The sequence below is a fragment of the Schistocerca serialis genome, chromosome 1, assembly GCF_023864345.2.
Source record: "Schistocerca serialis cubense isolate TAMUIC-IGC-003099 chromosome 1, iqSchSeri2.2, whole genome shotgun sequence".
Lineage (NCBI taxonomy): Eukaryota > Metazoa > Arthropoda > Insecta > Orthoptera > Acrididae > Schistocerca > Schistocerca serialis.
Genome location: NC_064638.1, coordinates 1,123,403,421 through 1,123,419,052, shown reverse-complemented (window position 1 = coordinate 1,123,419,052; position 15,632 = coordinate 1,123,403,421). Strand labels below are relative to the sequence as shown.

Here is a 15,632-nt window from a genome sequence, read left to right as displayed (position 1 = left end):
CCCATCAGGACCTGGTGATTTATTTATTTTCAACCTATTCAGCTGCTTCACAATCCCAGGGATGTCTATCACTATGTCCTCCATACGGGAATCTGTACGAGACTCAAACAGCGATACGTTTGTACGATCCTCCTGCGTGAAAGATTTCTCAAATGCTAAATTTAAAATTTCAGCTTTTGTTTTGCTGTCTTCCGTTGCCAGGCCAGACTGATCAGCGAGTGACTGGATGGAAGCCTTCGACCCGCTTACCGATTTTACGTAAGACCAGAATTTCCTTGGGTTTTCAGCAAGATCTTTTGCTAAGGTATGACGGTGGTAGTGGTTGTATGCTTCGCGCGTCGCTCTTTTTACAGCAGCACGAATCTCTACTAACTTTTGTCTGCCCTCATTCTCCCGATCTTTCTTGTACCGCAAGTGCAACTATCTTTGCTTGCTGAGAATTCTCCGAATTGCACTATTAAACCACGGTGGGTCTTTTCCATCTGTAGCCCACTTTTTTGGCACAAGCTTCTCCAATGCGTGATTTACAATGTGTTTAAAATTTGCCCATAATTCTTCCATGTCCATCGTACCGGAAGTAAATGAAGTCGATTCATTTACTAAGTGGGATACAAACAACTGCTTATCTGCTCAGTAAGAATACTCTCCTAGCCTTATTGACCGACTTTTTAATTTTCGTAACCACAGTCATAATGACAACATCATGATCACTAATCCCTGTCTCAGCACTGACACCGTCAATGAGGTCTAGTCTGTTCGTGGCTACCAGATCCAAAATATTTCCATTAGGCGTTGGCTGTCAATTTAGCTGCTCAAGACAGTTTTCGGATAATGTGTTCAAAAGTAATTCATGCGACGGCTTGTCTGTACCACCTGTAATGAATCCATAGACAACACAGTCTATACTAGGTAGGTTGAAGTCGCCTCCAACTAATATAGCATGATCCAGGTACTTCTGCAATACAGAGTGTAGACTCCCTCTGAATGATTCTAGAACTGTCATGGTGGAACCTGGTGGCCGGTAAAACGCCCAACAAATAAAGTTATTTCTCCTAGCCCTGTTAAAATGTGTCCAGATAACTTCACAATCACACTCTACTTCGACCTCAGTAGACACAATATTTTTGTCAACTGCAATGAAGACACCACCTCCTATGGTGTCTAATCTGTCTTTCTGATACACTTTCCAACCCTCACTAAATATTTCAGAACTTCCTATCTCAGGGTTCAGCCAGGTCTCAGCCCGAGAATAATTTGCACGCCACATGCTTCCTGGAGGGCAATAAGTTCAGGAACTTTATTCCAAACACTCTGAAAATTTACTGCTAATATCTTGATAGCTGAAGTGTCTTTACACTGCGCGCGTCCTGATTTCCCTGCCTGTACATCAATTGGTGAGTGTTCATCAGGACACCTCGCACTGCTGCCTAGCCTAAAAAAAACCATGTGCACGCCACAAGTACTCTGCTACCCGAGTAGCCACTTTCTTTGTGTAGTGCACTCCTGACCTATCTAGGGGTGTCCTACAATTCCTCACCCAATAGCGCAAGTCTAGAAATCTGCAGCCAAGACCGTCACAGAGTCGACGAAGCCTCTGGTTGAACCCTCCACTGCTCCAAACCAAAGGACCCCAATCCACTCTGGGAACAATGCTGCAAATAAAGAGCTGTGCTTGCACCCCACTTGCGAGGCCAGCGGTCTTCACCAAATCCGCCAGCTGCCTGTACGAACTGAGGATCGCCTCAGAACCAAGCAACAGCCATCATTGGTGCCGATGTGGGCAACTACTTGCAGGCGACTGCACAGCGTACGCTCGATAGCCGCAGGCAAGGCCGCCTCCACATCTTGGATGAGGGCCCCCCCGGCAGACAAACCAAGTGCACATTGGAATTCTTTCCAGCCCTGTATGCTATTTCCCTAAGAGGCTCCATCACCCGCCATATAGCATTTCCTCTTCTCTCTGTGAATTGGTTTAAGTGCTTCATCATTTCAATTATATTCATGTTTTTTTATTTTCAAGAAATATTTTTGAATTATCACTCTCTTAGGACCATCTCAGTTTCACCTTTTTTAAAAATTATTTTACATACATCTATGAGCATTTTACTGAAAGTCATTGTGCCTAGTCTATTTACGTGCACGCCATCCCTTCTCAGACATTTGTCACTTAGAAATTTGTTTGCCAGAGAAGGAACATGTTGTTCCACTAAGTTGGGATTGCTGTTTTCTGTTTTAAGTGCTTTTAACCAAAGTATTTAGAGTTGCACCTCCATAAGACAAATATTGTCCAGTTTGTCTGTCTCTTTGGGCTGATGAATATTACACCAAGTCTGTCACACGGTTCACTAATTCAATTTTTTATTTTGTATGTAAATATTACTCACCAATCTTCTGTGTAAAATTCCACTGAGTGCCAGTCTTGAGCTTGTATGCACCATTTTGGCTGAGTGAATTAAAATTTGTTTTTCATTCATGATTTCTTGTCAGCTGCTGCTTCAGATATTACACCATTGTATCTATTGGACACAAATCTGAGTGGTTGCTTTTTGAATTGTTGCACTCAGAATTTGGCAACCATGAGAGATGATGGGTTTAATTGTTATTGATGCAGTCCGTTGTCCAACAGTTAATATAGAGGGGAAAGAAGAGGGAAGCAAATTTAACCAGAAGAAATATATTTGAGAAAGAGTGTTATTTGATGGCTAGTTAAATAGGTAAGAGCTAAAATGTTAAAAAGTGAGAAACATAAGGGAAGGACCTGGTGTAAATAACATATGATAAAACAGTATTCTCTAACTCGCGTTATACCTTCTTCAAGGAGGGAAGAGGTGTTTGCAAAGACCCCTGTTCCTCTTTATAACAGGTAATTCTCACAATCAACTGAAATCTTATATACCAGTCTGTCTGTCACAAAAACTGACTTTCCAAAAAATGATATAAATACACACACAAGATAAAGTCAGTGTCCTGTTCGTTTCCCATTTGCAATATAAGATGTCATATGTCACATCATCATTGTACCACGGTACAAATCTGACATCTGGTATTGGTACACTTCAGTTGACACCTTCCCGTTTTATCTGTAGTCTAAGTGACCTGCCCCCTTTTCAACATCTCGAACCAATTTCTTTCTCCTTGCCAAAGAAGGAACATGTTGCTCCACAAAGCTGGGATTGCTGTATTCTGTTTTAAGTGTTTTTAACCAAAGGATTTAGAGTTGCACCTCCATAAGACAAATATTGTCCAGTTTTTCTCTCTCTTTATGATTTTTAACAATTTTCTGATATGTGTGTTCCAGTTTATGTGAGATTTGAACTGATCAGAAATGCCAAAGCATAACAGGCAAAATTTTCTGTAAAAGACCAATGAGTAAACCAAAGTCAGAAAAGGTGTCACAGAGAGGAAATAGTGTAATAAGAAGGAGAAAAAAGTTATATTGAGAGCTATATGAACATATTGTGTTTAAATAAGTGGAAATGACATTAGAAGAGACGGGGCAACAGTGATTCATTTGGAGCAACCACAGTAGAGTCACACTTCTGTGGTCAGCTTGTGAGACATCTATCTCAGTAAACTGTCTACTGACATAGCGCATGTAATCTGCAGAAACCAATATTGACAAATATGGTCATTGTTATATTCATCGAAAAAGCTCACCATCCCTGCAAGGCAGCATGAGACTTGGTCAGTGAACACAGAATGAAACACTCCTCTTGATCTAATACCTACAGTCCAGGTGAATTTTACCACATATGTAACAGACAAGTCTGTTCTCACATTAATGGTAGTTAAGGAGCACTCTGTATGTGGAGTTATGTAATGCATCTGCAAAGTAATAGCCTGCAGACAAGATGAATGTGTTTTTCATCTTCCAAGAATGAAGTTTTCGGCAGGGTTGCAATGTGAACTTCTTAAGAGTAACATTGGGAGGTCTGACAACAAACATATTTATCATTTTTTTATAACAAAAATACGTTTGTTTCCAGATAGCAATAGTGTACTTATGATGTGTAATAACAACACTCATGCTTTCCCATTTAACGTAACATTAAGGTAGTGATATGCAACACATCAGAAAGCAAAATACTATATCAATTTTTAGCCAGTACCAGAAGATTGTCCATGCATAGACAAAAAGGTTAAAGTGCACTTATGGTGTCGGCTCTTCTGCTGCATGCTGCTGTGAGAAATTTTTTTCTTTTGACTATAGCCGATTGGCTTATTGTATATAGAAATCAGTGAGAATTGCTGAATCCAATGATTTCTTTGTTGGAAGACATGATTTAGGCTTAATTTTGTTTTCTGCATGGATTCTATGAGATTGACCATTATTGATGTGGCTGTTATGGAGTATAAAGTTGATTATTGGTTTTCAAATGTATGTTTTGTATTGTATCTTTCTCAGAATAGGACAGCATTTCCTGGAGTGTGTAGTTTGGTTGAGAGTTGGTGAAGCCAATAAATATGACAGGAGGAAAACTGGCTGTGGTGATGGACTGATCTGTAACATAGCCTGGTGGTTATTTCGAAAACTCTGTGGGGTATTTTCTAAATGTTGAGGTTGTGCGTACACGTGAACCTAAGGGTACAGTTTAAATTTTACAGAATATTTTGTTTTATATGACAACACTCCACACAATACATTTCATTATGCCACCATGTAATTGGATAGACTCCGCATTATGATCACTAGTTTCTCATTAGTTCTGCCATCTTGTCTAATCATCTGAATCATAATGTATTGTGTTCACTTCCCATAATTCTATGTGCAAACAGTTACTAACTGCTGCATGCAACACAAATGCTGTCAACACCTTAAGTGCAGTTTTAGCAGACTGAAACTAACAGCGACTTAAGTTTCTGACAGCAGCTGATGATGTAACAAAATAATTTTTTGACTGTAGCTGATGATACAGCTACATAAATATGCCTCCATGAAACATATTGTACCTGTGGATCACCACTTTTCAGAAATAATATTCATTGCATTCAGTTAATCTGCCAAGTTGTTTGTCAACTCTGACAAAATTTCTTAAAAGTTTTTATTTCTTCTCTCTGAAATTTTAATTCACTTTCCAAATTTTCCTTATTTTCTTTTACTGCTTGCTCTGTGTACTGATTGAATAACATCTCTCACTCCATTCTCAATAACTGCCTCCCTTTCATGTTATTTGACTCTTATAACTACAGTCTCATTTCTGTCCAAGCAGTAGATAATATTTTGCTCTCAGTATTTTATCCCTTGTTACCTTCAGAATCTCATATAACATACATTTCCCTATATTTCTCACTCAGCCATACTTAAAGATCATTGATTAAAATATGTTTTTAATGTATATTGTCTTAGGTTAAATTAGGCTCTTCAGATTATCAGGATAAGTTGATGTATCTCTCCTCGGGAAATGATGAACAGTCTGTACTGTAGTCTCTCAAAATCTACAGCTTTGAAACGTGTGTAGTATAATGCTCTAGTGACTGCTATATGATTCTCAAACCAATTGTGTTTGTATGGCATTGTAGGCTTTACAGGAGTTCACACAGTTGGTATCAGCAGGAGATTCAGCTGAGGCGGTCAAAGTCTTGCTCCCATGCTGGGCTCGCCTGTTTTGCCAGCTGGTGCAAGACCCTGAACACCGTGTGAGGGAAGCTGCACACGTAGCACAGCGTGCCATTGTTCGGGCCGCCCGCCGCAACTTGGCTCCGCATCTTCGGCAGCTCGCCGGTCCATGGTTCACCGCACAGTATGACACTCATCCCCCTGCCGCCAGTGCTGCTGCGCTTGCTCTCCAGGTATTGTACCTACGAAGGACATATGAGAGAGATCATGCCCAATTACTGCATGTCAAAGGATACCCAAAAAAGTGTATAGACATAAATGTATGTCAGGTGCTAAGAACAGTGTGTCCAGCCTCTTGGAGGCTATATATCTGTGCAGTACGAGGCATGAGAACAGTCGTCCACAGGTAACATGCAGTCTGGAAACAAAACTCTTGATGTTTTTTTCAGGGCCACTGTCCCAGAAATACATTGTTTGTGAAACACTGTACAGTTTTTATCTTTCCAATCTTCGTTTCTTCCTTTTCTGAAAATCAGTCACCATTGTTAATTTAATACCTTTCCTAATTCTCATTTGTTACACATTTGAGTTTTCGTAAAAAGCTGCAAACAAAAACAAAATAATATTTTTTATTGAGTTAATATTAATATACTGGAAATTATTACATAATTTTATCAATATGTGTATACTGAATCAAGATGGGCTTTGTGATGTGATAATTATAAAATGAACTGCAATTAGTAAGCGCTTTCAATGTGATAAAAAAGTCTAGATCAGAGCCAGTATTGTACTACTAATGTGTTTTGTGCAGAATGTTGTCAGTGCTCATCTTGAGGAAAGGAAAGAGGATGTGTAGAGCCAGTGAGAGATCAGTGAACGGAAGATGTGTTTTGAAGGAATATTCACCTTCTCTTGTCAGTGTACAACCACCTCCAACATCTTAACACATTCGGAAGAAACAGGCAAACATTTTAACAACAAAGATTAATAATTTAATTTAAGCTGTACTGTTAGGTCCAGACCTAACCACAACCTCGTAATTCATGACATATTTAGAAGAAACAAATATATGTGACAACAAAGATCCTAAATTTAAATTTTGTGAGTAAAACTGTCATATTCCTCCTAACCTAGGCCTCTGGCTAAGCTACATTTCAGTCTGTCAGCAAACCAGATATTTTATCTTATATATTTGTTGACTTCGCCAACTCACAACCAAATGGTCACCTTTCAAACTATCCACAACCTTGTAATTTATTTCGTATTCAGAAAATTCAGTCACATAATTGTGACAACAAAAATTATATTACTATTTGTTCTTGGGTAGCATCATAATCACACCCATGGATGTCATGACATACACAGTAAAAAATAGCTGAATATTTGTGACAAGCAGGATTATAGATTTCACTGTTGCATGCCAAGCATCAGTAAAATTTATAATATTGCTTGTCACAAATATTTGGCTGCTGCAATTGAAGTTGTGCTATTGGTTACCAACCTAGCCACAGTCTCACAGCTTGTGACATGTTTGGAAATAGTCAAATATTTATGACAACTGTGAAGGAAGGAATGGTTTCTAATTTCTATTTCAGTGCTAGAAATTCATTGTCTCTTTTCTCACCTCTTGTTGTTTATGTTAAAGTGTCGCCCCATTGGCTATGCGAAACTGATGTGTTGCAAACCTGTGAACAATAGACAAACACCGCCATGACTACCATTACCCCTGATCTAGACTTTAGCCGTGATATCTTTTACAATCTCGGTAACAGTTCAAATCACTTATGACACTAAATAAATTGAATAAATAAATCTGTAGGTAAAATTTCACTGCCCTGGAAGATCATATGTTATTCACTGTGCTTAAGTTTACCATCTTACAGGGGAACTGTTGAATGTACAACACAGATGTGGCATTTAAAACTTTCCTGGTGTATAGATCATCTAATAAATGAGGAGCTCAATATACTTTTGTCAGTAAACGCATGAAGGTTGCCAGAAGACTCCACACCAAAATATTGTGGCAGCAGGTTACCAACATGTTAGTTCCAAAAGTCATGGACATACCGAAACAGATTTTTTATTTTGGTGCCTTAAATACATGGAAAAGATGTTTCTCATAGGGTTCTTACAATTAGCTGTAGAGACACACTTTTGCCTTCGCATTTCATGTCCCACCAAATATTGCCACTTTTGCTCCGTGTAACATGCATGTAAAAATAACTTTGGGCATGCCCCAAAAAACTATTGCGGTACTGTTGCTGTGCACTACATGTATAAATTATCTAGTAAATAATGCAAAATAATTTTATGAGGCTGTTTCTGAACATTACTGTTGTATACAGGAAGGCTGCAGCACCGAAAGACTGTATGAAATGCAAGAGGAGCTGCAGTGGATCAATGATTGGTGCAGGGACTGACAGCTGACACTAAATGTAAATAAATGTTATGTATTGTGCACAAATAGGTGAAGAGCTTCACTACAGTTTGATTGCACAGTTGGTGATGATTCACTGGAAACAATAACCACTGTAAAACATCTAGGAAAAGCTTTCTGGGACAACCTAAAGTAGAATGGTCACATAAAAGTAATTGGAGGAAAATCATAGTGCATGCTGAGATTCATTGGGAGAATCTTAAGGACATTTATACTCCAATTAAAATCACATTTTGATTGATGTCTCATTGAGGTGAGTGGTAGGGGCCAGCTGCCATCCAATTGTAGTTCTTCCTCAAATGCACATGCTCACTGTATTGGCTGTTTTGTAGGTACAAGCAGTGCCTTGTGAAGTGTGGCTGGTTGCATTCTGGCACCATGCCCCCTGCCACTGCAATATGTCAATCACAAAGTAATTTTAATCAGATCATAATTCATCCCCAAAAGAAGGGAATTACAAGATATTTGTAAGACAAACTTTTGAGTATTGCTGACCAGTCTGGCACCATTACCAGGCGAGTTTAATGGAGGAGATCAAAAGAAGAACAATATGTTGTGTCATGGATTTAATCAGTAAACATGAGAATGTTATGGGGATGTCAATCTAACCCCCGTGTCAGACGCTACAAGATAGGCATTGTGTGTCACAGAGAAGTTTGCCGCTAACATTTTGAGACTGTATATTCGAAGAAGAATCAGGTTACATATTGCTTCCTCCCAATATACCTCAGAAAATCAAAAGAATTAGAGTTCATATGGAGTCTTATGGACAGTCATACTTTCTATGCAACATTTAGAACTGGATCTGGAATGTGTGTGTGTGTGAGGGGAGGGGGAGTTCACCTAATGGTACCAGAAGTATGCTCTGTCACACATCATAAGGTTACTTGTGGAGTGTTTATATCTAGATATGTAATAGCAATGCCCTTGTCTCAGACTTTTACCTTTGCATGTACAAAAGTAACTTCCACATTGGTGAAATGCAGTAAAAATTATGTGAAATAAAAGCCACAAAAAATAAAATTCGGATAAGTATAGGTAACCACTCATTTATAGTTGATCAGTAGGTGACATATGGGCCACTGAATGGTTGAGAAATCACATTAATATTGAAATTTTGCTTTTGTTCTCTCTATGTAACATATACACTCTATTCACTGTAGTTAGAAGTAGAGAAAATACTCTTACAAGTTTTGTATATTTTGTGTGTCTCCGCATATGTGGAGGAGCAAAAAGAGAAAGAGGAAGAACGTAGTAGTAGGGGAAAGAAGAAGAAGAGAAAGAGAACGGGAAAGGATTGGGACAGTGATGTGGGAATGGGGCAAAGAAAATAAAAAGACAATTCTGATTGAATTCTCGTTGTACCAAATGATCCAGTGTAACGAAATTGTAAAGAGTACTTTCTGCATATGTTGTTAAGCTGCAAAGAGGATTAAACAGTGGGATGATGAACGGAAGAGGGTGGGAGTCCAAAGTCAAAGTTTTCCCTGGGCTCCAGTAACCCTCCATACATTACTGTCTGTGTACCAGAAATCTGCAGGTGAATTACTGTTCATCTTTTTTTTATTTAATATTTCCATCATGTAATTTACAGTAAAGAGCACAAAAAAAAAAAAAAAAAAAAAAAATCAGTAAGAGCCTAGATCAGTGGTAAGCTGTTACTTACTTGTGGCAGTTCACACCATGAGGTGTGGCGGAAATATGATGGGGTGTGTCAGCAGCTGATTGTAAGTACTTAGTGACAGAGAAGTGGACAATGACATGTTTGTAGAAAGGGTGTAAGCAGTTGCTTCAAATCCTGTTGTCAGTGTAAAGATGAAATGTGCCATGTGTGTGTGTAAAAAATAAAAAAAAATAAAAATAAAAAATAAAAAATAAATTATGGCACATTGATATCACACAATTTTTCAACCTAATGCAGACCTTGGACTATGCTACAAACCAATCTGTCACTACAGCCTACATTCGAACTCAATAGTAGAAGAAAATGCCAAAGCTATGTGCACCAAATTTTAAGAAAATTGCTAATACAGTAACATGTACAGGTCATAAAATGAGTTCACTTATGGTCTCTCTTTTAAACTACCCTTCTATTGGTTGCGCCAGTCTTTTGCATTACCAAGTTATGCACTGTAAATATGCTGTAGGTGCCACTAGCCAAGGTCTTAAGAAGGGTATGCATAAAGGTAAATTTCTAATTACATTAAAGTCACTGCTGGTCAGATAATTGTTGCTATTGATTGCGTCCTATTGTTCAACCATGGATTGTATATGACATCCTCAAATGAAACTGAGAATTTCAATGCCACATCAGACTGGGGCTCTGTTTTTCCAACACCAAAGTTACAAGTACTGTACAGCACACAACTTAGTTTTGTGTAGTCCCTGGTAATAGAACAAAGGTGTATCACAATAAATCATGACACTAGAAAACCCATCTGCATATAGATAGTGAAGTATAATACATTTCCTAACTGTGGGGAATGTGTTGTTAGATGTATTGAATGTTTTGGAGACCTGTCTTTTGGTGCCTGGCATTCCTTTCTCAATATCAGAAGGTAGAGAATGTATCACAACAAGATCAGCATTATCATGCTGTTGCTGATATCACAGACATACAAGCCATACCAATCGTAAGTTGACTGACAAGTGATGTCAGAAGTGCATGTCAGCTTTGGATTCTGTTTACCATCCATGTCATGTGATTATGTTATCAGAAGGTATGCAGTAGTAGAGGTTCCCATTTTGAACATTTGAGCACTACATACAGGATACTACTTGTACCACCTGCTGTACTACCACACAGATTTTCCAATCGCACATTCGGACTTCTCAATCAAACATGCTGGCTGGCTCTGCAACAGTGAAACTCTTGAGTCTGTTACCACAGAGTGCAATTTTGGGCAAGTTACTTCGTACCATAGGGAACAGTGCAAAGGATAAGTCATTGTGATGTACTCACCCACTTGCAGGTCCCTCGAGTACCTGTGAGACTGTTAGGAAGAGATGCAGTATTACCTGTAATTCATGTCGACACCACTTCTACTTTACAATCCTTGATTTACTTGGCATTGGCAGAAGATCGCCATAGTGCTCACATCTCTTAATATTTAAAACTAACCAAAGGCTATTGTACAAAGAGGAAAGATATATGGTAGAAATTGATGTTCTACGTAAACACTCATTTATTTCACATAACTAAACAAGTCTTCCACAATTGTAAAGTTATTACAATTCCCCAGTGTGGTAGACTAGCAGAGGCTATTACAGTAACATTTGGGCTATCAGCTAACAGTACAAGATTGTTAAAAAGAATGTTTTTGTCGCTGTGTTGTAACAGAGAGAATTCTTCTACTGAGTAGCTGTTATGTTGATTTAGATAAATATTCAGTTAGGAAAAGCTTAAGAAACATTAGGTTTGGTCACCCACTTGCATTTGCAATACAGGGCCCTTTATCCTAACCATTCACAAAGAGAGTTCCTCACCCATTAATAATGAATTCAGCAGTTGTGACTGCTGGCAGTAGCAACTGTTTTGTTCTCTTACTCCTTAGTATTATGTCCAAAATTTGCTCCTTGTGGAGGGAGTCTTTCACATCCTCAGCAATACTTTGTTTTCATAGACAATTATGCAGCAATGCAAAAGGATTAAGCAGCACTTTTCTGGACACAGAATGGCGTTATCTATCTAAGGGGGTATCTTTTTTTTTTTTTCTTCAGCTTATATCCGTCCACCTGGGAGTTCAGAGAAACATCTCAAGATACTAGCCTTGCCTTCAAATCGCCATCTTGATCATTTGTTCATCAACCTTCTCTTTCATATTGTACAGTGAAAGCTGGTCAAGTTAATTCACACATGAACAGTTTCAACTTTGGTCACTAAAATTGTTATTTCCTGGGAAAAGCAGTTAAAATTTACAGCAAATCTCATATGTTAATTATCTATTTAGAAACTAAACATATTTGCAGTTTGGTTGCAAATAGGGCTCTTAGATAGTGAGTAATGAGCCAAAAAACGTTTAGGTTTGGCACAATATGCTGGCAAGTTTCCCATAGTTGGCCCTTGTCATTTCTACCGAGAAGCTGGACATTTTGCTGTGTGACTTGTCGCTTCTTTGGACTACTGGGAAAATTGCTCAGAAAGAGGTTGGTTGCAATGCAGGAGCTCCATGGGAATTTGTAAAATTGCGGTTCCAAATGCAACTGTATTAAGTTATGTGGACAGTGTTCTACACATATACTCTGCAAATCACCGAGATTATATGTTGCACCACATAGTAAGACAAATTAAAAAGTTTCTTCCTGTTCCATTTATTGAGGGAGAACAGGAGAAAGCCTTCTAGTAAGCTACTGTACATAGTGCTATCGAGGTAATTCTATCTTTATGCTCACTACAGGAGTGATATGTCAGCTGACGAATTTGTGGATTCTGTGTTAAAAACCAGTTCTCAAACATTTTTAAATAGGTTTTTAATGAGATATTATTACCCCTGGGGTTCAACACTGAACCATTGTGAAGGTTATATTTTGTTATAGAAAAGTTCCATCCCATCTATTTTTCCTTTGTTCTATAATTTGTTAAATGAATAGCATGAATTAACTACATGCTTTCTCTCTCGCATACAGTGCAACATTAAATGTATTGTCAAAACTTCGAAGGCGAAGATTTATTTCAGTATTATTCTATAAGTTATAATGTCATTGAGAATGCATGTTTTATGGCCTCTCATTTATGCATCATGTTTTATTTGTTTTAGGATGCTTTTCCACCGAAGAAGATGATTGAAGCAATAATATTTTGCCAACAAGAAATATTAAATTACATAATCGATAATGTCACTGTGCAGACTCCTCAGACCCTGAGTAACCCAAAGTAAGTGAGCTCCTCATTTTTATTCTTGAAAGGGCGATTTCTGCCACTTATGAAACTCGCTTAATGAATAATATAAATAGAATGCGTAATACACATTTAAAAACATTTATAGAAATGTTTTATTTTATGCATAATGTCTCTGAAGGTCAGATATTTAGGTAAACACTCCGGGTTGGAATATCAAAAACTGTGGAAAGGACAGATTCCTACTCAGTGTAAAGATGCAACATTGAGTTGCATGCAGGCTCCACAAAAAGACTGTTACATACAAAGCTTTCAGCCAAAGCCGTCTTCAGAAAAGGAAGGAAAACATACACAGTCTATGCAAGGAGGCACACATGATTGCTATCTCTGGCCACTTTAGTCAGACTGCAACTGTTACATTGAATGAAAGCAGCAATCCAGAGTGGGATAGAGAAGAGGGAGGGATAGCAGAGTAAGGGTGTGGGAGAGAAGAGTGATGTCTAGCAGAAAGTGGAAAAGGTTGGTGGAGACATTGGCAGACAGTGAGCACAGTGAGGGTGAGGGGACATGAATTGGGAGTGATGGGCAGGATGTGGAGATACTAGGTTATCGTAGATTGAGGCCGAGGTAATTTTGGGAGCAGATAATGTTTTGTAAGGATACTGCCAACTATGCAGTTCACAAAAGTTGATGGTGGAGGGGATTATTCAGATGGCCTGGGTTGTGAAGTGGCCATTAAAAGCAAGCATGTTATGTTCATCTGTCTGTTTTGCCATGGGGTGATCCACTCTGTTCTTAGCCACAGTTTGGCATTGTCCATTCATCCTGGCAGACAGCTGGTTGGTAGTCATACCAATATACAAAGCTGAGCAATGATTGCAGCAGAGATGACATGGTTCCTTTCACAGGTGGTCCAGCCTATGATGAGATAGGACACACTTGTGACAGTACTATAACAGGATTTGGGATGTCTTGCATCTGGGTCTTCCACTGGGATATATGATCCCTGTGGCAGGGGGCTGGGATTGGGTATGTAAAATGGAGGAGATCATGAAACATATGTAGATATTGTCACTGTACCAGCATGCAACACATTAAAATACAGTAGTGCTACTATTACAGTGAAAATACACATGGTATGGTCAGTGTCATAAAATTAAATGGAATGCATATCAAACACCTCAACAGCACAACTGTATTGTCAAAGCTGACATGTCCCCTAGGAGGCTCGCCACTCTTTAGCGGGTTTGTGCTTGGCCACCACGGGGCCCCAGCCTTTGCAGCATTTTTTTCCTTTATGTGCTTTATGTCTATCCTCTTGCTGTTCTTTTCCCCCTCACTTTTGGAACATGTCTGGGATACTATTGGGAATGTTCTGCATTGTCTGTCACTGATGTAAGAACAGTCTCACCTATGTTTTTTGCTCCATTTTCCTTTCCTTGTTTCCCTTCTCCTCTCGTTCCTCCAGTTCAGCATTTGAGGTTCCTCTTTTTCTTCTTCCTCCCTGTGCGCTCCTGAAGGACAGCCCATGCGTCTGATGCATAACAGGCAACTGGGTAACGCGGAATAACTGGTCCCATGTTGACAGGTAGGGTTCGCACGTACACCCTGATACTGGCCAGGCCCAGAAGGGGCGATCACCTGAGGTGCAAACTTCCCAAATTGCCATGTTCACAATCGGTGTCTACAAAACATAAACATAATGAGGCAATGATTCAAAGACTATTCCCACTGCACCATGTTTCCTCATGGTCTTATGTACTGAAGACAGTCAGTCCTTCGCCACAGTAAATCCATTTATTATTCAGAAAGGTGTTGATCCAATTGCCGGCCGTGTGAAGTCCTGCTCTCATTTACGGAATGGCACTTTGCTTTTGGAGACTACTTCTGATTCTCAAGCACAACAATTGCTTGAAGTCTCGCTTCTCCACAGCTACCCTGTTCGTGTCGAGGCCCGTAGAACTTTGAATTCTTCGTGTGGTGTAATTTACACCAGGCTGCTCGACGGTCTAACTAAGACCGAAATTCAATCTTACCTCTCGGATCAGGATGTCGTTGCCGTCCATCGTGTAATGAAATAGGTAGATTCCTCCTTAGTGCCCACCCACATTCTTTTTCTCATCTTTGATAGAGTGGTGCTTCCATCCAAGATCAAAGCAGGCTATGAAATTATCACAGTCCGGCCATATATTCCGAATCTGGTGCGCTGCTACCAGTGTCATTGTTTGAACCACACTAGAACGTCGGTCGACATCCAGTCAAATGTGTAATGTGTGGTAGGGATGCGCACGAGGGCGATTGTCCACCTCCTGCCCGCTCTATCAAGTGCAATGGCGCCCATGCCACCTCCTCTCGGGATTGTCCCGTGTATCTTGATGAGCGGGCTGTCCAAGAGAGCGGGGTAAAGGAAAAAGTGCGTTACCCAGTAGCTTGCAGGTTACTGGCTAGTCGCAAACCCAGCATTCTTCTGTGTGGCACCCATAGTTCTGTTCTTTTTACCCCTCGCTCCATTAAGGATGTGCCCACGCAGACGTGCGACCACCAACTCAGCTCTGAGGTTGTGAAATCGCCCAGTGTCAAGGTAGCATCGCTATCTCCCCCGTCCAGCTGTGCAACAAGTCGTCAGACTCTCGCCTCAAGGGGCGAAGCCACCAGCTACACAACCGGCAGGCCGGAGAGGACAGTAGGAGTACTCCCGTGATGACTTCATCCGTCCCTCCAGCCAAACAACACCGGTGTCTTCCTCTAACCAGTAAGGCTCAAAGAAATCCACCAAAGGCAAATGGTCTTCTCCTTCACCA

At 39.7% G+C, this 15,632-nt stretch overlaps 1 protein-coding gene across 1 annotated transcript in view; it reads left to right on the top strand.

Moving 5' to 3' along the window:
* The window catches only part of LOC126416836 (E3 ubiquitin-protein ligase listerin), a 146,783-nt gene that overhangs the window by 6,972 nt on the left and 124,179 nt on the right, over window positions 1-15,632 (top strand). The window contains exons 3-4 of the mRNA XM_050084722.1: window positions 5,521-5,790; window positions 12,752-12,867. Coding sequence (XP_049940679.1) covers window positions 5,521-5,790; window positions 12,752-12,867 — 386 coding nt within the window. The remainder of the gene's footprint in view (window positions 1-5,520; window positions 5,791-12,751; window positions 12,868-15,632) is intronic.